Source organism: Pteropus vampyrus, unplaced genomic scaffold (assembly GCF_000151845.1).
Source record: "Pteropus vampyrus isolate Shadow unplaced genomic scaffold, Pvam_2.0 Scaffold142, whole genome shotgun sequence".
NCBI lineage: Eukaryota > Metazoa > Chordata > Mammalia > Chiroptera > Pteropodidae > Pteropus > Pteropus vampyrus.
Window position 1 is genome coordinate 850,248 of NW_011888923.1, and position 24,634 is coordinate 874,881.

The 24,634-nt window shown below is 46.0% G+C and overlaps 1 protein-coding gene across 1 annotated transcript in view; it reads right to left on the reverse strand.

Moving 5' to 3' along the window:
• CAMTA1 (calmodulin binding transcription activator 1) overlaps nucleotides 1–24,634 on the reverse strand; it is a 572,496-nt gene that overhangs the window by 6,500 nt on the left and 541,362 nt on the right. Inside the window, exons 15-25 of the mRNA XM_023535618.1 lie at nucleotides 24,604–24,628; nucleotides 21,519–21,715; nucleotides 21,042–21,120; nucleotides 20,486–20,801; nucleotides 19,564–20,087; nucleotides 14,722–14,909; nucleotides 13,988–14,234; nucleotides 13,103–13,174; nucleotides 11,713–11,733; nucleotides 10,117–10,310; nucleotides 9,247–9,321 (exon numbers count right to left, since the gene is read on the reverse strand). Coding sequence (XP_023391386.1) covers nucleotides 9,247–9,321; nucleotides 10,117–10,310; nucleotides 11,713–11,733; nucleotides 13,103–13,174; nucleotides 13,988–14,234; nucleotides 14,722–14,909; nucleotides 19,564–20,087; nucleotides 20,486–20,801; nucleotides 21,042–21,120; nucleotides 21,519–21,715; nucleotides 24,604–24,628 — 1,938 coding nt within the window. The remainder of the gene's footprint in view (nucleotides 1–9,246; nucleotides 9,322–10,116; nucleotides 10,311–11,712; nucleotides 11,734–13,102; nucleotides 13,175–13,987; nucleotides 14,235–14,721; nucleotides 14,910–19,563; nucleotides 20,088–20,485; nucleotides 20,802–21,041; nucleotides 21,121–21,518; nucleotides 21,716–24,603; nucleotides 24,629–24,634) is intronic.

A 24,634-nucleotide genomic window follows, 5' to 3' on the forward strand; every position in this document is an offset into this window, starting at 1 on the left:
GAAGTTTTCACAGTGTACTAGCATTATAAAATGATATCAAAATGATTTAAATGGCGTAGGCATTTTTTAACAGAAAGCCATTAAAGAAATTACGGGACAAAGGGGAAGAGAACACTTATGTTCCAGTAGCTGGAGAGGTCACTTCGTTGTTACTTTCCTTAGTTCTCACACCACTGTTGTCTCCAACTTGTAAATGTAGAACCTGAGATTTATAGGACTTAGGCAGCCTGCCCCAAATTACATAGTTAGTACATGGCAGAGCGAGGGTTTCAAGCCAGGTTCGTCTGACTTCGCCTCTCCACTCCCCTGCCTCAATTATCTCTCAGGCTAACAAAAAAACAAAAAAACAAAACAAAACAAATTTCAGTTCTTACTTTCTCTTTTCTCAAAAGACTTGCTAGAAAACACCCATTGGGAAAATCACCATGGCATTTGTTGAAATATGTCGTTGAAAGATGAAAGATAAATGTTGTTGGAAACTTTTCTATTTTCTCAATTCTAATGTCATTCTCTGACTCTATGTAGATTTTACTACAATGTTTTAGAGAAAAAAATACGTCCACGTAAAGTGTACTTATCAATTTTCAACACAGATTTGAAACATGAAAAGAATGGGCCTAAGAATCAAGGAAATCAAAGATTTTTAGCCTCCTTCATTGTGTAATCTGCAAGCCGTGTTGTTGAGGCTGACTTACCTCTGAAAGTTGAGATGAAATTGAGAAACTTTTGCAGTCTGCCCTATCACAATCCTAAGTGGGGTTTAATGTTACTTGAGGGTAGCTTACTAGGATAAGGCAGGGGTGCTTAATTCCTTGTTTTGTTTTATATCGAATGTCAATCGGATAAAATACATTTGAATGTCACATTGCCTCCAAAGAAACAGAAAACAATTCTCTGACTGAGGTGATTTGCAACAGCATCTAATATGATTTGTTAACAATTCTAAGAAATAGATGTTTCAAATCAGTGTTTCAAACCGTTGCAGAAAGTTGTCAGTTGCCTTGTCTAAGTCAGTCAAGATATGAATAATCACTGAGAGGCACAGGGTAACTAAAAATTTATCTACCACAAGAAGGATACACAATAAAGGTTTAACAGTTAATGTCTCTAGGTGATTTTCCTTGCTTATTTGTATTTCTAAAATGTGCTATGTGTTCCTTTTGTGATAGCTATTCCTGCTCGTCGTTCTTTGAAAAAAAGTTGATGTTTTCTATTCACCTGTTACTGTGTCTTACATGTTGTATTCACATGATATAAATGTTGTATTCACATGATATAAAAAAACGATTTAAAAATTTGGTGGAGGGGAAAAAAATTCTATTTTATAAGCCAAAACCAAAATCAAGGGATTGACCTGGCTTCTTTGAGATTATCTGGGTTGTAAGCATGTTTTCCAGTATGTGAACTTGGTAGATATAAACCAGAATTTTGGATTAGAATTATTCTTGAAAAATCCAGTACCCATGATCACCATATCTATAGAACACAGAATACAAATGTTCGGCAACTTTTGTTGTATTACGTTATAGAAACTCAGCTAAGGGTCACTGATCTTTGGTTCTCTTAAGGAACTGTAAGACTCATTCGGTGCTGAGAGAGAACTGAACCTAAAAACGTCTAAAAACACATCCCATCATGATGCGCTTACTCCTTTCATCACACGAGACAGGCGGAGCCGTCTTCCCAGGTATTGTAAAGATAACTGATACGGGACAGAAACCATGGCTCCTTCAAGTACAAAGCTATCACTACCACAGAGAGAGCTCAAGGACCAGGTCCCCCAGCCGCCCGGCGTAACCTGGGAGACGGTGCGCTCACAGCCGGCTTGGAGCTAAGGTACTAGGAAGAACAGCAAGGCTTTGGCCTGTGACCAGTCGACTACTAAAGTGAAAAGCAATCTAGGATTTCCCCCAAGCATCCTAGGCTGGAAGTAATCGCCCCTCTGGGATATTGTTGCAGTCTCAACCAAAAGAAAGAAAGAAAAAGTTGCATCATAATGTACTGACGTGATGTATAAGCAACAGCGCTGAAAGCCAGCAAAAGCCCACAGGGTTTATTTCCATCAGACGTCCGATGATAATTCATGAATAAATGAAGTAGGCCTGCTTCGGAAACTCGCAGTGGACGATGGCTCATGAGTGAAGCGTAAGGCAAAGCTGCTTCATTACATCTACTCAGGAACGCTCAGCCAGAGAAATGCTTCATGAGTCAGTGGATCTCAGCAGGTATGTTCCCGCGATGCCGGACGTCAAAATATACAGGGCAGCCAGATGTGGCTTTCTGATTAGTTACCTGTTGCTCTGAGGGCTGCGAGAGCTTGTGGGGAATTTAGGGAAAGAGAGATCTTGCCATTTTCCAGAAATCTCATTTGGATTGCAAAACAAAAGAGACAGAGAGGCCCAATAAGAATGACACAGAGCATGTTGTCTGCAATTTAACACACACCACTGTGTTCCAAAAATATTCATTTCCTGAAAGAGGCAAGTAAGACAAAAATTACTTTGGAGGTTGAAATTACATCACGAGACACACCCCACATCCATTTCTTACTCCTCGGGGCCACTGTGAAACTGCACCTCTTGTCAAATGTAACTGGAGTGGGACATCAGTTGACCTAGAGTGCTGTTTGCGTTTCTCAGTTACACAGTAGACTTTCAAGGCCTTGCTAGAGAGTTGTCCCTGAGGTAGAAGTATACGTAACAAAGCGAAAAGTATAAGCTGACTTTGGTGATGACCTTTGAAGAGATTTCTCGGGCCCCTCTGAATACTCAGTGCTGAAACCACCGCTTACCATGGTACCTGGCAGCATTGGCAAAGGTGGGTGTGTGGGAACCCAGTCGTCAAACAGAAAATTTGCTGTTTAAAAATTTGTGACCAAGAAGAGTTATCTTTTCTTCCTCCAGTGAGGGTTCTTTTATGCCCGGAGGAGAGCTTTGCCCACCTTTCTCAGACAAGGGTAACTAAGCCAACAATTTACAAGAAATAGATCATTTTGAAACCAGAATTTGCACTGTCTAATACCTGTAGCAATTGTTCTGGGTTACAGAGTGCTCTCGCAGAAATGCTACCTGCCACGGGGAAGAAGGGACTCGGCTGGGAACCGCTTCTCAGAGAGAGGTCTCTCCGATTTGCAAGGACGCGTCTCAATGTCCAGCAAAACAGGAATGTCCCAAAGAGAGAAGTGGACGCCATTTTCTAACTAGGGAAAGAGGTACTGTTCTTTCTAGGGTTAGTACTTTGAGGATAAATCATTAGGTAATTCAATTATTTAATATTTCCTTTACATATGAGGTATCTTGGTTTTCTGCTGTAATACTGAATAACATCCTGTTATACACACTGAAAATCCAACTGGAAGTAGCATTTTCAGCACGTGCACTTGAAAAGTTTCTTCAACCTCAGAAATCCTTCAGTCATTTGCTGAAAAGCAGTATAACAGCTTCCTTTAGAAAAATAATTAAAACTGTTGAATCGAATCTCTGTGTGTATAACAAGTTTTTTCTCTTAAATCAACAGTTACTGCATCCAGAACAGAACACATCCCCTGTGACGGTATCTTGAATTTGAAAGTTCTGTTTTAAGTGATTGAATAAATCAAAGGCTAAACCTGAAGTCAAAAAGAGCTGGGCTCAGGGAAGAGTCTTTGATGCTTTTTCTTGGCCTTCCCCAAATGACTAAAAATGTGAAGCCTTTTCTGACTGCTCTGCTGCTGGCATTAGCCTGTCGTATGTCAATTCCGATGGCTGACGTCACCTACCTTTTAAGATATCTTTGTTTCATTAATGAAGGAATTAGGGTCACAAAGTGGTTTACAATCACTGTACCACACGACTTAATTCTTTAAGTTTTCAAATATCACCCTTTGATATGTAAACCTTAAATGTCTTAAATATGGTATGTTTTATAAATGAATAAAAAAAGGGATATTATCTTCTGTGACATAAATTCCAGAAATGTCAATTCTCCTCGGAGAACGCCGTGCCTCCCGAGAGCAACTTCCACTTGGGGACTATCGGAGGGAGTGTCACTGTGACTTCTCTGATGGAACAGAGAGGGAGAGAGATCTTACTGGTAATCAGACAAAGTCGAAGGTAAGTTATTCCTCAGTTTGTACAGGCAGATAAATAAGGCCATGCTAGAAGGGACCTAGAGCTTCTCAGCTGCTCTCTCGAGCTCCCTAAAGACCGAGAGGCATAAGGGATCTTATGAAATGCCAACTTAGCCTACAGTAGACACTTAAGAATTAAGGTAGGGACTCCGGTTGGCACTGAAAAGCACCTTTAGAAAATGTAGTCTTAAAAATGATCATCAACGTACCAGAAACTAACAAGCTTCAAAAGCGTGTACGTTACCACTTTTACTGACCAGCATCAGACTACATTAACGCAGAACGCGCAAGATACAACTGTCAGTTAAACTGAACACCAGGGCACACATCTGCTCTTAGAAAGTTTTTTTTTAAATGGACAGAAACATTATCTATGTGTGCAGTGAGTGGGAATAGAAAAAGAGAGAAGTGGAGATTTTTTTTTTGTCCCCATTGTCTCTTGTATTTCAAACATGGACATCTCTGAGGCAGCTCTACTGCATGGGACGTGAACTATTTCATTGGTAAACTGCCTAATTCTAAAGAGGGCTAACTAGTTGATTTTACAAACGAGTGTAGCTGCTTTATTATTTTTTTTTAAGAAACAAATTTTTCCTTCAGCAACCAGCTATGGTTTTAAATAGGTGAGGCTTTACATCTTTTATAGGAATAATGTCTTAGATTAGGAATAACTTATAAAAATTCGTCTCCTATCATCGGAAGTTGGCAAACTTTATCAGAACCCAGCCACCATAGTTGTTTGTGTGTTGTCTATGGCAGCTTTTGCGCTGGCAGAACTGGGCGTTTGCAAACAGATTGTGGGGCCTTTTAAGAAAAGGTTTGCTGACCCTTGGCTTAAAAATCTAATGACTAAGCATAAGCATCGACATCCATGTAGTTAGATGGGAACGAATATCTCCAGAAACGTTAGAAGTTTTAGATTCTTTGAAGCACGATCTTTTCTTAGGACTCTTACAAATGACGGCACCAAGTTATTAGTGCAAGGTCGAGGGTGAGGGGCGGGGAGGGGCGGTGTTGGGTGGAGTTGCCTCAAAAGAGGGAACTCCCAGATTGTATTTTTCACACGTCTTCTCTGGGACTACCTACAGGACAAAACTTGTCAAATTAATTTAAATTCGAGGCTGATTTTGAGGAATTCTATTCCTGGTTTTTAAAAACGATTTTTTGGGGGCACTAAATCTTTTATTATAACTTAAGATGTGTTAAGGCCACATCCAGCGGAGACTTTCGCCCCTTGTGCATACTTACAAATCAGCATTATATTCTAAACCTCAGGAACACTCATGGTGTCTACTGAACACCTATGCGTGATCATGTCTTTAAAATACAAGTTCTGTTGGAACACCTCCTCTTAACTGCAGCATAGAACACACAGATTTAAGACACTTTACACCACGTTATCTTCACTCAGGCTGGGAGTCAGGCTCGCTCAGGCTGGGAGTCGGGCTCGCTCACTGTTTTAAATGAATATCCTAGGTTGATCCTAAAAGGTCACCTTTGTGTACTGACTTACCTCATAGCGCCAGAGAAAGGGAGATTTAGAAAATAAAACTATAGGAACAGGGTAATGGGCAAACGGTAATTCTAAACGAGAAATAGATTTGTTAAAAGAAAAAAAGAAAAAGAAAAGTAAAGCCTAGTGAGCCTCCTTGCTTCGGAAATTTGGACGCGGCAGATGAGAGAATGTCATATGGCAAATTGCTGTAATCGCAACCAGCCACTCGCTCCATGTCTTCTGACAGCGCAGCCTTATTTAGATTTCCGCGTGTGCCGCCAATCTTTCCTTTTTCCTTCTCGTACTGAAGGCTTCGCCCCCAAGTTCTAAGCATGCCCTGTGGCGGCTGCGGAAGGCCCTGCCCTTCACTTACTCATGCACTTGTACGTCTACTGTTTGTGACCGTTTTCCGGTCGTATAAGTAGCAGTGTTAGTAATCAGGGTTAGTTTTACTTGTATCTTATTTTCATTCAAGATGGATGTGAAACTTACTGGCATACCTAGGCTGCAGCCCCATGCAAGCAAGCAAAAAGCAAAATATTGAAAATGGAAGATAAACTGGCTGGCAGGCATCTAAACTCACCCTTTTGTACAGCCTATGGTCCACCAGGGGGCTTTAGACAGTAAAACAACACCAAAGAGCTATTAGCATGTGAGGGTCACAACAGAAATATTGTCAATAGCTTTATTTCAACAGAGAGTATAAAGTGGCTCCTTTTATGGAAAGAAAGAAGTGGTGGGGGCATGTGAAATGAGCAGGTAGAAAACTCGTCGATTTATTCTTAAGTCTAAAAATGTGGGGGACCATGTGACAGCAAATTCTTAAGAAATGGGACATCTCTTATTGATTCCTGAAGCCACTATCTACCTACTTTTTGCTAAGAGGGGGTCAGGTGAGGTTTTCTATTTTAATGCTTCTAAGGGACAACCCGCATAATTTCTCTTAATATCCGGTAACCCAGAACGAAAACAGGATTATACTCCGCCTAGGGAAAACACGAGTTAACGTATCCAGGATAGGTTTTCGGGATTTCTCTAAATTCCTTCATCAAATACATAGGAACGGGCAGTCAACAGCGATCTCGCGCAGTCAGTGTATAAAGGATATTAAAATTTGCCTGCACATTTTTCTACAATCTGACCTATAAAAAAGCAAGTAACAAAAGGAGGTTTTAAACAAAAGTAGGGTCTTTATTTCATCCTAAATAATGAATGGAAATTCAGAGTCCATTTTCTGATGCTCTCTTCATAACACACTTCCTTGTTAGCCTTACGAGGTTATCACCAGTTAGAACATGAACCTAGAAAAGGTAAAATCATCATGAAAAGCTTCCCTACCAGTTTCTAGAAAGAGAACTCTGAACACACGAATGAAAGGTTTCCTTTGTTCGGCCCACGTTGGGGAGCAGCCTTTTATGCATTTATGTTTTAAGTATCTTTTGGGGGGGGGCGGGAGCGGGCACATTCAGAGCAGAGCAGGTATATGTCATTGAAAACAACGAGATCGAGTCTTAAGGTTGCCCAGACTGCGTCTGTACCTAACACTTTCTGTTGCTTTCCAGTGGTCCACTTCTACTGTTAATCTGTCTTTACGTAGATCATACTAAGAAGTTAGGCTGCTGTGAGGCAGAGACTATATGTCTCAGTCATCTCTGCTTAACTGCGGTTTCTTTGTTTCTAAAACGGGAACAACGATTTATACCTAAAAAGAGTTGTTATGCGAACTGGCGAGACAGTTTCCAAGCATGATGCTCGCAACACGGTAGTTCTTTTTTCAAACTGTGTTTAAATATCTGACCCTCTCAACTCACCTATTGGAAACATGGGGCATGCCTTGGGCCAAATAAAAGAAAGAAAAAAAAAAAAAAGACAGACAGAAAACGGGCGTGGCACTTTATGTAATTTTGCTCATGTTCGCTAAGATTGCATCACCTATCCAGATTTTTGGAGCTTAAGGATAAGACTAAAAGAAAACACGGAAAATGTAACTTGTGAACAGTTTGGTTTGTCTGAAGTGGCCTAAAGCGAAATGTAAAGGTAATTTTCTTGGAAATAAAAGCTGTCAGGTGAGTATTAAGCACAGTCTCAACAGCGCTGGCGCTAACATTCCTGGGCTTTCTCTCGTCTGGCAGGTGAGAGAGTAAAAGGGAAGAAGGGGTGGTGAGCACGTGAGGACATGAACGGGGCCCAGGTAAGTCCTATTCCATCGGATGCAAGGACTGGAGTGCCACGTCACAGGTGTGACTGAGTGATGGAGGAAAGAGACTGGCTCGGTAGGCTTGTGGAATTAATTTCACTATGTCGTGGCCACACCCCATGTTTTGATATGCGTTTCCTAAAGACTTCCTGCTTCAGGGCAGTGACCCGGGTACCGCACAGGCCGGCCAATCAGGGCGGGACCCGCCAGTCACTGCCTGGCAGAGGGCAGGCGGGTAGCTGAGGCATCTGCTTCTTTCCCAGCATCCTAGAGAACACCAAGCGTACCCTAAGGAAAGGTTTTACTATTGTTCACGTGTGTGGCTCCCTGCATCGTCCCTTGTGTCATGTAAAGGATCCTTTGGTTAATTTCCTAAAAGCACAAGTGCCCAGTTAGCCCCTATTCGGTCTCAAAGTCAAAATATTTTCCAAGTTAGCGAGTAGATAGTTTTAGGGGTAAGAAAAACTCAAGCAAAACGAAGCCTCTGAATGCGTGTGAACACTCGGGCTTCGGCACCATCAGACAAGAAGAGGAAACGACATTACGGGGTGCCCATGAAGGGGGTCTGGGAGCCGCACCCTGGCCGATGCCCGGAGGAAGTACAGGACCACGGGATGTCATCGCGGCCAGCTCCCACGGCCACTTACAGACCCAGACTGGACTGAGAGCCTAAAGAAACAAAACGCTCATCACCAGCCCCCAAAATCTAAGGAGAGGACCCCGTCTCCTTCACGAAGAGAGCTCCGATTTGAGGGAACCCCTGCAGCTTAGCTCCCCGGGAAGGTCGCGTGTCTCCGCGGAGGGCGGGGTCTCAGCGACCCGTGTTCTCCTAACTGCAGATGTGCCTCTCATGTCAGATGCGCCCTTCCCTGCAGTTTCACTGCCAGAACTTCTGCTCCTCGGCAGGGACTAGCTTTATTAGTTTAACGCAGCCTGTGAGCCACTCCGTGTCCAGCAGAGGGCAGCAGCTATTCAGCAGAAATTCTACAGCAGGAACTCGGATGGAATTAGTGGCTTTCTACCCTTTCCTGGGGAATAGAAACTGTTTATTTTCTGTCTGGACACACATTAGCACAGTCAGGGGTTAGCGTGCAGAACGTGCTGCGACGCGGCACAGAAATAACACGCTAAAGGGGCACGTGGGACGAAAAGCTTGTCCGCGTTAAGCTGTCCTTGCGCTGAACTGAAACAGAGAAACGCTGGCGTGACTGTCCACCGTCCACCGTGTGCGCATGGTCTGGAACGGCTACGAACCTTCCCGCGGCAGCAATCGGTCCCTAGTTAGCGGGTCGTACTGTCCTGTGGCAGTGTGGGAGGATTCTTTTGATTACTTGGAGGGGAGGGGGCGGGGTGGTGGCTCTACGTCGGAGTTAATGAGTGGTTCGGGGGAGCAGGGTTGTTTTATTAGTCGTGATGAGTAAAATGTATAGACGAGGGCTAATGTACCTGTGACGACAGCGTCGGAGAAACCTCATTATTTTTCGAGCAGCTTGGTCCTGCTTTTTGGTTAGCAAACTGCTCCTGGAAAAGCCAGAGTATTAATTAATGTCACGGGGAGGGCGCTGTAAAACTTGATATGCAAAAGTTGACAACGAGTCAGTAGGGATACAGGACTTTCAATGAAACGGTTCACGTAGCAAATCCGCCAGCACAAGCGTATGCGGCTTTCCGGCCCTGCATCTGAGCATCGCTGGGAGAAGCGGGTGGGGCTGTGGGAGCACTTCCGACCAGCTCTAAGGGCGACGACGTAAAAATGGAAAATCAGATGTCACTCGGCAACACTCGATACGATCGCTTTGCTGAAAGAGGCCTTCTGGCATTCGATGGGCTTTCTCAGTTTAGACGTGGACCTGCCTGACTCTGACCCTCTGGGCTACTATTGTCTCAGCTGCCTGTGCCAGCAGAGTCCACGGTGCGAAACATTTTTCTTACACTCTCTCAAGCGGACTCGCTTCGCTCTACCTTTCCAAGTCCTCACGTGTAGTGACGCCTCCTTTTAGACTACTATGACAGAGTGCCACCGTTCTGAGCAGAAACTCGGGTCCTGACAAATTCTGATATAAGTTGAAAATGGGCCAGTGACATCGAAATCGTTGGGTGGGAGGGGGACGGAGAACGAGCTAAACAGACAAAACGAGACGACTCGCAGGCAGAACTATACGATGTCGCGATATCTAGAATGGTCTGGATAGGAAATGGGTGCAAAATTCTTTAGTCCCTGCACAGACCCTGACGCCGGCACAGGGCCGTCCTGGCAACTAAGTCGGGGTTCTCTTCCCCGAACAGCTTTCGCTCCGCGACACCTCCTCGGCTCACCTGAGTTTCTGCTGGACAATCACAGCCGTCCGGCGAGCCTGCCGTCGCTTGCCGCATTTCTTATAGCTCCGGTAATACTTCTGGATCAGCACAGCCGCACGCCGGCTCTGCTGGAATTTCTTCTGTTCGTAGTAACTTCGGAATTTGCTCTGGATGAGGATGGCAGCCTGTGTCATCTTTTTATAAAGTGCATACTGCAGGGGAAACAAGAAGAAGCAAAACCAGTAACAACGGGAGCCACTCGAGTTTTGTGTTCTCTGAGCTTATCGGGGGAGGAAAGAAGAGAAATGACTTTTTCCCCTTTATTACCAGATTCTCTCTGTTTTGGGTTTAATCGCCAAAGAGGCAAACTGAGAATCATCACACGTACCTTTGTGAAATGCAAAATTTTACTTTAAGGATCCCCTTCAGATCAAGTATTGCTTAAATTATTTGGGAAAAATGCTTTCTCCCCAAAACATCAAAATATATTGCCCTTCTTGAAAACAAAAATTAATAGCAAGCCATTTAGACACTTAGGAATCTTAAAAACTTACATAGAAAAATGTGAAAGTGTAAGGTTAATATTCACTATCCAATTTGGAAGCATTCTTAGTTAACCTTCTGCGGGCCTCCCGTGCCCCCCACCCCCACAAGCGTACTCAGCAGTCAGCATCCAGTTCCTAACCATCATTTCATGTAAGAAATTTCTGAGTTACAAGGTCCCAAATACAAGGCTTATCATGAAACGCTGACACCTTTGAGCCATTTTAACCTGCAAAAGGTTGACACTCATAGGACTAACACGGGGGTGAACCACGAATCCCGGAAAGTCATCGTGGAACTGGGGACCGCTCGGGAGCCAGGGCGGGCGGCCCCCCGACCCAGCCTGCAGCAGAGCTGCCAAGATGAAGGGTGAGGGCACGTGAGAAGGCTGCTCTGCCATTTCTGTCTCTACGCACTAAAAATACAGAGCTCTCCATATTTAAAAAATGCTATTCCAAACTGCTCAGGACACAGAATATGACCCTGGGGACGACCAAGCCCTCTGCTTTCAAGAAGGTGACTTACCAGCATGGGGAAAAACAGTCCTCAGAACAGCCCTGCGCCCAAGTACACCACTGCGTGTATGAGGCGGGGTGAGAAGAAACTGACTTCTTAGAATGTTCTAGACACAAGAGCCTTCTGCAAGGATCTTGTTCCTCTCATCTGACCTGCTTTACATTTGCATCTGCGATATCCTACAGAGCTTCTGTGGTTTTCAACAGCGCGGCCTACGCGCACCGCACACCCAGAGCCTGCTGGGCCCGGAGCACACCGGGGGAAGGTGACTTACTCTGCAGCTCACTGGGCTCGCGGGAACTGGCTTGGATGGATTCTTTAGATTGACGTTGGCCAAGAAAACGTCCAATTATCACTACTGTCAAAACATACTACTCCAACTGAACAACTACACGGTCCCCGGAGGGCAGATGCACTGTGGTTAATGGCCTGGCAAGGGGAGTATGCCTATTTCATGACCCTGCCAACCGAAGGGCCCTTCTTGTAGCTGGTGATGGGTGTGGAGTTTGTGACTCTGGTGGAATGGTTTGTGAGAGGGCTTGGGTATATCATTACCTTCAAGGCTATCCATGTCAGCTTGGGGGAGAAACAGAAAATACAAGATTAATGTTAGATTGCTGAATAGAATGAAATTAAAAACCAGAACCGATAAAACGCCCACCACCACCAACAAAAAAAGGCAGCCTGGCTGTATCAACGCCTTCCGTCTTCCAAAATATCTGCCTCACATTTGTCAATATTTCAAAAAGGAACGCCTTCTGTCTTACTGGATGTAGGCAACACGTCTTTGGGAGGGGATTAAAAAGACCCTCACATTTTGGAATAAACACCTGCTGTAATCGCGGACGCGAAACTCCGATTCTGTGCATCACCTGCGCTAACACGCGGCCTGCCTGCCACACGGGGACCGGAGGGCAAGGCCGCGCCCCCTCCCGCCGCAGTTACAGGGACTGTGGTGTCAGCGTTTACACAATAAACCTTCATTTTCTGGGATCGAGAACTCAACTGGCCATAAGATGAAGGTAGCCCCGCCCCGCCCCACCCCACTCACGGATAGGGCTGAATCCCAGAGAAATGAGAAATCAAAGCCCTAGACCAGAAAAGAGGCCACAGCCCCGAATCTCTATGTGGCTAGTGTACGTCTTAGCATTTATTATTCCTGAAATGAAAAGATAAAACCTACCTAAAGCGCAACCTAATAAAAGGTTCCAGAATTTACTGACAGGACTGGACTTTATCATACGAACCATATGAAACTCAGTTAGGCAATGTTTTATACTTTCTAACCACCTACGTTAGAGAGGTCTCATTAATACGTTCTTAATTTCTCTGAGCCTCAGCTTCTTCATCTGTAAAATGGAAATCAAATCGTTTACTCCAAATAACGGTAAGGGCCGAATGGGGTGATGTGCCTGAAAGAAAGAGCTGGGACATACAGGGACGTACAGGTCCCCATGCTAGTTACTTAACCCTGCAGGCTGTTTCCGGCAGAGGAAGACTGCAGGAAAAGGTACTTAGATATTCTCGCATCTGTTAAGGAGGGAATGCAAAAGCAGCCTCAGCTTTCCAAAGATCGTGACACTCACTCACTCTAAGATGGATATAAAGAAGGCTAAAGGAAAATGGCTAAAAGTGCTATCGTCTAGTTGCTCCGGAGTTTTATGTGTGTCAAGGCCCTCGCTTCACACGCCAACGACCTCCTTCGTATCAGCCCAATATCTCAGGCAGGTGGTAATAGAAAGGCCAAAACCTTGAACAAAAATTATTCTGTGGCATCGGTTTAGTTGCGAACTTTTCTTTTACCCCCTGGAACGGGTCCCTCTGGTTTCTAATGGAGGCGATTCGGAGCCGGCCCTTGAACCGAGCAGGGAGCACGTTAGGGTTTCGGGGGCCTTGTGCGTGCCAGGCGAGGCGCACCGCCCCCTGGGACCCGAGCCTGGTTTACCTGCTTGTATTTTCGGTAACAGCGCTGAATGACGGCGGCAGCCACTTCCTGCTGTTCTCGCAACGGTCGGCCCTGAAAGGTAAAGGAAAAATATTTTTTAATAATTTAGTATAAGGAAATGTCAACTTTCCTAGGACTTACGTAGAACTATCGCTCATTTCATTAACTTTGTCGGAACTGACAGCCTGGGTTTAGCAAAATACAGTGATAATTTTAAGTATAAATTAAAAAAAATGAATTTACAGAATAAATCTCCAACTACTCTTGCTAAGCAGAACCGTGATATTTAGATGTTAGGAGGCCTCGAAACACATCCATTCGCAAAGTATTTAACAAATCAGGTATTTGTCCTTATAAACTGCCAGATCTCCACTGTCCTTTCCCAAGATAACGTGAGCCCTCTACTCTCGGACGAATGAGCCATGGCTTTTAATGCCGGCTTAGGGCGGCGATTCATTTGAGAGCCTGGGGAAGACTAGGACCCTCTCCCACCTAAACTGCACACACAGCTGCTTTACCCTAAAATTTCAGGAGTCTGCGGGCTGCCTCAAGTCAGTCCCTAGGCCTCCGGTTAGAAACCCCTGCTCCATGTCATAAATTCCTTGTGGCAGAGGCGCCAACTCAGTCCGTAGTAACTAAATGATAAATACGTTATTTACCAGCAGTAAGTTGAGATGCTGATATCCACCATACTACTGGTCAGGTTTTTCTGTTTATTTGTTTGTTTGTTTTTTACTACAGCCTCTGAAAATTATTAATGATTCCAAATAAAAAATTCTACAAACTCAGAGGAAAGAAAGAAACGGCGTATGTTCTAGCTGGGCTGCTTCTGACTTCCGTCCACCTCCCTGATCTTAGGAGCGTCACGGCAGGACTGTCCTCTACCTTGTATTTCCGGAACGCCGTCTGGACGAGCCTGGCCGCTTCGTAGAGCTCTCTCTGCTCGTGGTCAGACAGGGTGAGCTGAGCGAGCTCATTCTCCACCTTCTCACTGGTCGACGCGCTCAGGAACTCTGACCAGTCGGCCGCGGAGGGCAGGCTCGGTCTCTCGAAAGCCATCTCGCTGACCGGAGAGCCTCCGGGGCTCAAGCTGGTATTGGAAGAAGGGGTCAGAGGCTCGTTGTACGCGCTCCTGAAGCGAGAGGAGACACGGGCGGCAGACTGGTGACCGATCTGCCCGGTCCGTCACATGCTGACTTAGGAGACGAGACGGCGGCCACCAGGAGCCACTGTGGACTGTCAGGAATATGCCCCTGGTCGGTCGGCTAAGTCACTAAACGTGCCCGACCTGAATCGTCCTCCAGCCAGTAAGTGCACGCTGAGCACTTGTGACGAGTTTACTGCTATGCGAAGTGCTAACCCCACGAAGTACACCGCCCTCTCTGCTCTAATGGAACTTCGACTGCATTTGGGGAAAAACCGTATGATACATCATCTTACGTGCTCCGATTCGGGGAGAAAAGCCATGGAAGAGGTGAGGACATAGCGGGTCTTGCAAGTGACAACGGAGCTTGTCCTAATGCCTCCCCCGCTCGCTAATAAGGTCCTGCCGACTCAGCACCCCTCCGACTAGGCCGATGGGTCACCCACGCTGCCACTTAAACCCCGCATAGACTGACCTGATCTGGACGGCACTTGGCAGATGGTCGACATCGGCCAGGTAACTGGCCAGCCAGCTCATTGTACCGCTAATAGTGGCCGTATCTGTTTTCTCCAGGGTTGAGGACTCCATGGGCACGAAACTCTCCTGCTTGATTCGGTCAGGTGTGGCTTCAATGATGTGTTCTGCCAGCGTCATCATGTTTACCTGGAAGCCGGCGTTCACAAGACACGGGTTAGAAGGGAAGCTCCGACGTTAGCCAGGCCTACCTCCCCTCCCCGACCTTGGAGGAAAAGAAACAGGGCGGTGGGGGGCGGACACCTCAGTCCGGTTCACTCCATGTCGTCAGGTTTTACACAGTTCACCCGAATGTGCTGAGACCTGATCTCCAAAGCACAGTTTGGCCAAAGACCTTTAGTCACGTCTTACAGCACTTCCGGCTTGTGCCCACTCTCTACTGTCACCTAGAATCAACCACTTAATGATGCCACGACTAGGCAATTCTATAATAAGTTGTCATAGTAACATGGTGACACTACTGGTTACCTAACCAATACCTCCCCGCCCCCGGCCCTGCCATTGTGCCTGGCCTAGAGAACCCATTTCATGGAGAGAAGAAACGAGCCAAACCCCAGGGGACAGCTCGTGTGTGACAAGACAATCGTGATAAACCTTGTCTGGGCTTTCCGCCCTCCTGTGCACAGAGGGAGACTGTGACCCGCTTCTGGACAATGAGACAGAAGACCCACTTCTGGAAGACTGCCAGGAGGGCCTGAGGCAGAGACGCTGCTCTCCCCACGAAGGGTACCAGTGTGCCTGGCCCTCCCGCCCTCCTCCTGCCTGACTGACCGCAGACAAGCTCGCAGTCACACTGTGATGACCGCAAAGCGCCAAGCACAAAGAGGAGGGCCAACAAGAACAGAACACCCAGAAAAAAGTCTGGGTCCCTGATGGCATCACTGAGCAACTGAACCTGTGGACTGCTTGCCACGTGAGAAAAATACATTGTTTTTTCAAATCAAACCGCCGCAGTCAAGTGATACTTGCGCCCAACACATTCCTGACAGACGCAGTTAGGAACCCTTAAGATGCATCTGGAGTGAGGTGCACGTTATCGGAACCAGAGACGTGGCCTCGTTTCAAAACCGTCCTCACATATCTCCTGATAACAGAGATACGGCAATACGGCAGTTTAAGTTTCTAAGTGAACTGAAAATGTTCTGGAAGGGTCTATACACAGGTGACAAAACGCTTATCTTACGACATGAATCTTAAAAACTTTATGCTAAGTGGAAGAAGCCAGACACAGAAGACTACATCATTTATGATCCCTTTTACATGAAATTTCTGGGGATAGAAATCGGGTCGGTGGTTGCCCGGGACTAAGATGGGAGCAGAGATGGACTGCGATGGCCCAGGGGGGCTTTGGGGGGTGATGGAAGGGCTCTAAGTGGAATCGTGGGGATGGCTGCACAGCTGTATCCATGTGAAACATGCACCACGCTGAACACGTGCAACAGGTGCATGTCCTAGGATGTAACTTAAATCTCGATAAAGCTGTTGAAAACACGAGTAATTTTCTAAATTTTCAACACAGAACAAGAATTATTTTTGTAACAGGAATACAAAACAAAAACGTTTAGAGAAAAAATATCTCAGCTTTTTGTTCTTCACTATTGGCTCCCTTGATTTGTAACTCAAACAGTAGGAAGTACGTCCTACCTTGATTTTTTTTTTACCCCAGGAAAATGTTAAAATATTTTATTAAAAGCAAAGTGGAAATTCTGGAGCCTGAAGACTCTGGAGACTGACTCTATAGTCACCCCCCAAATCCTCTGTTTTTATAAACACCTATCAGTAAAAGAACATCTTAACATCATAAGTGCAACACTCTGGAATACTAAGTAGCTGATTTTTTTATTGTAATGGCTACAAAAGCAATGAAATTTAAATAAGTTTAAACCAAATAATAATATTCTAAGCAGTTGGACCTAAAAAATCATGTCCTTCATTTCTAAATTTCTTGGATTATAGTCAGAGAAGATAGCTTTTAAATGTGCAGCTTTGGGTTCTTATTTAAATTCTCTTGGTGTCCTGGTATATGAGCAATATTCATATACATGTCTTGAATATGTAAAAAACCAATTATATATATTTACTAGGTATATTAATTACATATATCTGCATAATTATATATATTATGTATTGAACATATCATTTATAGTAAATCTACATTAAGCCAAGCTTTATAACTACTGGTTCAATTTTTTTTCATATCTTTTCATATTTACTTGATCCAACAAATTCTGAGATGTTTGTGTTAGTCTCACATTGTCATTATAGCTGTGGCTCCACATTTTACATTTACTAGTTTTTGCCTTCATATTTAAGAGTTAGGTTGTTAGGTACACAATGGTTCGTGACTGATCCTCGGTACATTATATACATATGTACTTATTATATCTATGTACTATTTGCCTTGAAGTGTACTTTTTGTCTATTTTCCTTTATACATATTTGTCTTTTATATCTTTCCCCATCGCTTCGTTTTCTCGTTTCATTTCATTTTAGTTGTCTTTTGCATACAACATATAGTGAGTGTATTTTGCTTTTTTTTTTTACCCAATCTGAGAATCTTCTAATAGAGTTATCAGTCACCAAAGCAGGAAGGAATTGGAAAATATTCCTATATGACGCTTTCTGTTTTCTATTACTGTTGTTATTTTGTTACTGTTCCTGAATTTTTTCCAAATGGGGCAAATTTTTTCTTCTTCGGTGGCACAGAAGTTCTCTGGCCTGTTTCTATGCTACCTATTAACCTGACATTTCTAAGAAGCGTATTTCAGCCCACACGTATCTGTCAATCTCACAGGAACAAAGCCTGTTATCTCTTGAGCAGAAGAACTGCTTTAAAACCCTTCTACCTTCTTCACTTCCTGCCCTCTCTGGTTTCGATTAAAGAATTCAAAATTTTAGTTCTAAGGTTATTTTTTACACATTATTCCTCTTCTATTTAAAGAACTCCCTCTTAATAACTGCCTTATACATACAACCACACTCTCGATAATTATTCAGACAGATCATTTTTACTGGTTTTATTGTCCATTCCTCCATGAACTCTGGCTGGCCCTTTCTTGGATTATTTCATTATTTTTCATGGTTATTTTTTCATTTGGCTAAAGTGCTTCTTTAGACTGCCGCTTTTTTCATAGATGTGTCCTCGATTTAGCAAAATGTTATTATTGTCTCAAGGCTCGGTGACAATATAAAATGGATTTTTAAAGGTTATTTTCTAGTCTAGGCAACGACTCTGTTGCAGTGACGGATAACTGCTACAAAGCTGCATTGTCGCGTGGATATTTAAACTTCATTAAACTCAGATAAAATGAGGAATTCCGTTCCTGAGTCACAGCGGCTGCGTTCCGGGTGCCCAGCACCACGTTTGACTCGTGGCCGCACTGCCGGACCGTGCAGGTGTGGGACACCTCTGCCCCCGCGGGAAGCTCCAGCGGACAGCACTCTTCGAGATGCTTGACTTGGTTCCTCCTCTTTAGAGCTGATTTTCATAGTCTGGTGATGTATGACTATATGTTTATGTTTATAAATATTGTTCTAGGTGGCTTACGACTGGTATCTGGTATGGGTTCCATCAGGAACTGGTAAACTGTGGTGGCCACGTCCAGCCAGCGACCTGTTTGTGTAAATAAAGTCTGACTGGCACGTAGCCGCAGCCATTCATTTACTGTTCCCTGAGGCTGCTTGTGCGCTGTAGAGGCAGACTGAGCAGTCATGACAAGGTCTGCACGGCCCACAAGGCCTAGACTATTTACTATTCGGTCCTTTACAGAAGACGTGTACCCATCCTTGTATAAAATAGCATCAGATTTCCCAGCCTGCCCCCCGGCCCCCCTGTCCCCATCCCGTCCCCCCCTCCCCCGCCACCGGTGGCTCAGTAGTGGAGCCGCGACCACCCAGGGGGTGAGAGGGCACTGGTCCCGTACTGGCCTCTCCCCTGTGCTGGGCGGGGGCTCGGTGCTGGTCCCCACCTCAGAGGCCGGCCGGGGTATGGGACCTCCGGCCTCTCTGTCGCCACGTTGCGCCCCGGTGCACGGCGCCCTACTGTGGGAGGTTTTTCCTGGGGGAGGTTTTTCCTTTTACGTTTGCTTCGGGCCATATTGATGGGAAGTGGGAAAATGAGGACGTTGGACACACGTCCTCGGGCTGCTGGTCTGGTCCTCCCCTGCGTAGCACATTTTAATGACTGGAATGCGCTTGCGTAATAGAATAGCCCGACCTCAAGTTTACTTCGGCATACATTCTTTGAACCTATAACAATTCTCATGCTCTGAAGGGATTCGGGAGTTCCTAGATTTCTTAGGAGGGCAGTCGAGTTCCGCTTCAGGGCTGTTTCATTGCATCTCATGAGAGCCTCATGCCGGATATGCCCTTTCTGGCTGGTGACGGCCGTGCTGATCAAACCGCTTACGTTGTTAAGTTCTAACCACAGGCCTCTCATCCTAGCCATGACCCTACCATGACTAGCACCTAAACCCGTGGAACCAGTCACCCCGGATGCAAGGAAGCAGCAGGGTCCCGAGTGGGTCCTGAGGAGCCGGGGCGGGCGGCTCTGCTGGGCCCTGGCCCCTCTGCTGCTCCGGCCCGTTCCTTCCCAGCGCCGACTCCCTGGGTGAACTCGTGACCCAGGCAAAGACGGCGCTTCGCATCCTCACGCGAGAGACCAGCCTTCCGACCCGCCACGGGGAAGGCGGTCGGTCGCGTGACCTCTGGACATGGGGTGTGAGGGTCGAGGCGGCGGTGACGGACGCCCCGGCCTCTGCGGGCTTACCTCGCCTGAGCTTACCTGGATGTCGTCCATGGGCTGCGAGCAGTCTTCGTTTTCTGCACTATCGTGGTAGGACCCCAGCTCTGTATTCACCACCTCTCTGTTAGCCATCATCAGGACACTCATTGGTTCCCGTGGACGCACCTGTGAAGGTGCTGCCTCCTTTCCTACACTGGTCCCCTTCGGATTTCCAGTCACCTGTGCTGTAGACACACCAAGGTAAAGATCTTTGGAACTCCGCTTTCCTACGGGCCGGGGTCCAGAGGCTTGGCCTCCTGCAGGCTCTGGAGCGGGAGGGGAGAGCTCCCGGCTGTGGTCCCTCACTCCTTCACTGGGGCTCACTGCCTCTGGGACAGACTGCTTAGAACTAGGGCTCTGCTTCCTGAGATTTGGCTGTTCCAGACTCAGTGCAGTGGAAAGCAGCTTCTCCTGCCTTGCCTGGAAGGACTCAGGGTTCAATTTATGCTTTTTGGGAGCTGGATAATCTTTGTGGCTCTCACTGCTGTAGTAATTAGAGGGTTCAGACCGAGGTCTTCTCAGCTCTGAAAAGTACAGTAGAAAGGATAGTCAGGAATAAAATCAGGAATCCTAAAGAATTAACACTTTCTCTATGCCTGAGAGACACGAAGGGCAAAGCCGGAGCTCAGGACGTGTCCCTGACACTTAAATATTCCCCAGCGGCACGTGTCGTATCCAGATAATCCTCCTCCAGAATCTTTCTTGCACGGACATAGATTTTTTTGCTGCTTTCTGCATTTTGCTGGGGAGTGGGGAATAGTGAGGAAGCACTAGACAGTCTTACAGCTAAAAGGGAAAATCGGAAACGTAAAACCACCCAAACCCTTAAATGCCTGTATCTTACGGGCTCTTCTGAGGGTGGCTGAGGGGAAGCGCGTGGGAAATCTGCCAAGTCTGAGATATGACGCTCTGAAATTTTTACCTGGATTGGTACTTGCAATAACGGTGACTCCTTTCGGTATTTCTGGAGAGTCGATGGCTTCACTGTGCCACTGGGTCATCCAGCTATCTGTAGTAGGCTCTTCGCTTGGAGGACAGTGGATTCTGGGGCTCTGGCCCAGCTGAGCCTGCTCATCTCTCTGCAGGTGCTCCAGACATTCTGCTAATTTCACATGACCCCTTGACCTGGCAATCCCCAAAGGCAGCCTTCCTAGAGAGTCAGGGATAGAGATGGCCCGGCGGTCCCACTTGTAGAGCACGACAGCGGCTTCTACGTGCCCTAGGGCACACGCCCACATCTAAAACAAATAAGGAGACAGAGCGAGCGTTCTCAACGCGAGTAAGACGTATTTCACTTTGCCGCTGCGGCCACCTGACAGATTCACCCTTGCCGGCGATGCCGACGGGGCCACGAATGTCACCGTTACAAAGCGGCTCTGACAACATCATCGGTCCGTGAGGGATAACACAGGGCGCCAGGCACATCCCTACGCCGGCCTAGAAAAACGGTTCGGGAAGTAAAGGAAGCCATTCCTTACCAGAGGGGTACAGGAGAAGTGGTCCACATTCAAGGGGTCGACCTCCAGCTCCAGATCGATACTATCTGCGTGCTTCGTGCTGTAAGGGAGAGCACCAGCAATTACTGAAAGATTACTCAGTGTTGGAAGGGATCGCTGACGGTTACCAAACCCCCGAGGCGAAACCGGGCTGAGCATCAACACCCTTCAGGTGACGAGACAGGGTCCCGAGTTTCACAGGGTGGCTTGGACTCTCGATTTGGCTAGGTGCCCAGAGGAAATAAAAATTCCAGCGTTCGGTTAGTGTCTTGCTCAGTATATATGAACTTGGGCAGAAGTTCATAAAGTTCTCTTGGAAACTGGCCTCGGAGGAAGCCGTTTGCTAACAGGCTAGCACGCTCACTGAATGGCCAGATCTCCACACTAGGGAAACGCTCAAGGACAAGCCGCGTGTCACTGAGCGAGGACGCCCACCGGCCGCGGGCACCCCGGCCTTACCGCCATTTGATGAGGGTCTGGATGAGGGTGGCGTAACCCTGGGCAGCGGCCAGGTGTAAGAGGGTCATCCCACGGAACGTCTTCGAGTGGATCAGATGCTTGGACTTGGCCCAGCAGGCCCGGCTCATCATCTTCTCGCAGACGACAACCACGCGGCTCTCAAAGCAGCTCCCCAAGGTCCCGGGGCCAGAGGCGCACTGCGGTGGGAAAGCACGCATTACGATGGGAGGCCCCCCCCCAACGTCGGCGTTCCCGTGGAGGGGAGACAAACGCTTTACGACGAGCGGCTCGAAATGGGAAACACAAAGCTGAAAATCGAGAGACACTGCACCAGAGAGGCCAGAATGAGCTTAGTTCAGCTCTGCGGCTCACATCTGCAGTCATGGCACAAGGTAATTTTCCACAACTGTAAGAATTCTAGAGTCTGTCTATTACAGCTGACACCGTGATCATAAACGTCATGCTGATCCATCTCAGGGAAAGCGTATACTGCTAAAAAAAAAAAAAAAAAAAAAAAACCACGGCCCTAGCCTCCCAGGGGAAGTGAACGTCGCAGGAAGCACAGTGCTGTGAGGAGACACAGCAGAGCGACTCTCCCAGTGCTGCCCCCTGGGGACGCCTGGACCCACTCCCCACCCCCCCCCACCCCCTCGCTGCTTCTGCAGACTTAAGTCGCTTCGATGGGGATTTCTCCCCCAAAGGAGCATTTAAAAATATCCAATGATTCATTTGCGACAACAAGAGGGCATTATTCTAAGTGAAATAAGTCAGACACATACCATAGGATCTCACTTACATGTGGGATCTAAAAAACAAACAAACAAACAAACAAAAAACCTGAACTCGTAGATACAGAGAACAGACTGGTGGCTGTCAGACGGGGGTGGGGGGAGGGAGAACAAAATGGGTAAAGGGGGTCAAAAGGTACAAACTTCCAGTTACAAAATAAGAAAGTCCTGGAATGTAATGTATAGCACGGTAACTGTACTTAATACTGTGTTGCATATGTGAAAGTTCCTGAAAGTTCCTTCTTAAAAGCTCTCATCACAAAGCAAAAGGATTTGTAACTATGTGATAATGGACATTAACTGGACTTACTGTTGTGATCACTTTACGATGGACATAAATATTGAATTATTATGTTGTATGGCCTGAAACTAATAATGTTATATGTCAATTACATCTCAATTAAAAATTTTAAAATTCGATATAATCCAGTCCTCCATATATAGTAAAAAGCATACTTGAAAAAGCATGAGCGATCTTGAAATTTAAGCGTTGTTAATAATAATAGAGGTACACATGAAAGCCAAATTCACTAATTTTAACTATATGGATTTCTTCCCTTGATTCAGTTGTAAAGGAAAATAAAACAAAAAAGTTAGTAACTTCAACAGCTTATCTGAGTCTCTGTGACAGCAGTTTTACGTTTAACGTTCCTCCCCAAATAAATGGCACGTCTAGCCTAATTCTCACCTCTGGTATTATTTTAAAAGCATTTTTTCCAGTAATAAACCCCCTAAAGTTCAATTACTACAGGATACTGTTGCTCCTCGTTGTTTTTTTACTTTTAAATCTGGAAAAACACTCCTGCAAAAATAAAACGGCAGATGATGGACATAATGTCATCTTCGCTAGAGCTGTGAAAACATCTTAAACAGCACAGCTGGGCGACCCCAGCCTGCGGCAGGATGACCTTGACGCCCAAGTCCAGGCAGAGCTGCTCTCTGCGTACCAGGCAGACACACTCGTGAGCACGCGGGCATCACCGGGTAGCGAACTGAGAGAGAATTTCTTTTGCGTTAAACAAAAAAGGCCACCGCCTCAGGTGGACACAGACATTGAAGCCAACTTAAATCGATGAAAGGATGTTCGACGGTCGTTAACGTGGGGTCAGATTATAACAGGCCGGCAGCCGAATGGGAGAGCCGTGAAGTGACTCTGGGCTCCCTTCCCTTTACGCAATCTTTGTTGGTTAAAGGAAAAGGGTTTCATAGGAATCTCTTATTTGAGCCACGGGATACAGTAAACGATGATTGCTTCTTTGATAAAACGCAGTAGTACTGGGTGAAAAAAAAAAGCCTGTCTAAGCCTTAATAATATTTTACTGTGTGCCTAGTCTTTCTTTTTCTGTTGATTTCTGAAGGCAGGTGAGAAAGAAGAAAATTCAAGGAAAAAAGGGGTTAGTTTTTTGGATGGGATATATTTTGTTTTGTTTTCATGTATTATTAAAAATATGACGAACACGTGATATTCACAAGGATCGTAAAACTCAAGATGTTCACTTAAAAATGTAATCGTTCAGAGGAAATCATCATTCGCCTTGAAGAGCAGGAGGGAATTATTTGAGGTTTTTGGGTAACGACTCAGTAGCGGACGTTAAGAAACACTGTCGGCCCCTTTAAATGTATTCTAGGGACTCGTGAAAAATAATTTCTGCCCAGGACACTTTTCCAAAATGAAGCTACCAAATGAAATTTCTATATGGCCTTCAGGACTAGTGGGACTCTAAAACAATATTCGGTAATTTCTCTGTATTTAGAAATACAATGCATTCTTCATGGAATTTATGAAAAAAAAAACATAGGAGAAACATGATAGAAGGTGTAACGTTTTATAGTGAAAAATTACAGAAACCATTTCTCTGGGCCCTTATCACATTCATCTGAGTTTATAAAAGGCTTACGAATTACTGAATTCCAATATGTTTTCCATACTTAAGTTAGAGATAGAATACGAAATGCAAAACAGACTCTAACTGGACTCTAAGCCGGCAGACCCCAGTCGGCGTCTGGCCTCCTTTTTTTTTCATGGGACGCCCTCACCCCCGCCACCAGGTGACGGCAGTGCGTTCTGAGATCAGCGACAATGGTCTAGGGCTTAGGGAGGGGTTTGAGCGACTGAGAAGCCCCAACGCCAAGGCCCCCTTTGCATCACATGGACCCCAAAGTGTGGCAGCACAGTCCCGAGGAGCGCTTCTGCCCAGGGATGACACCGGCCCCAGAGAAGGGGCTGTGACGGACAGCCTCGTCAACCAGGAACACGTGAGACAACACGAGAGGCGGCCGTCTGCGCGGACTGGTACCTGAGCTTGACCTCCGCCACTCCCGCTCCCG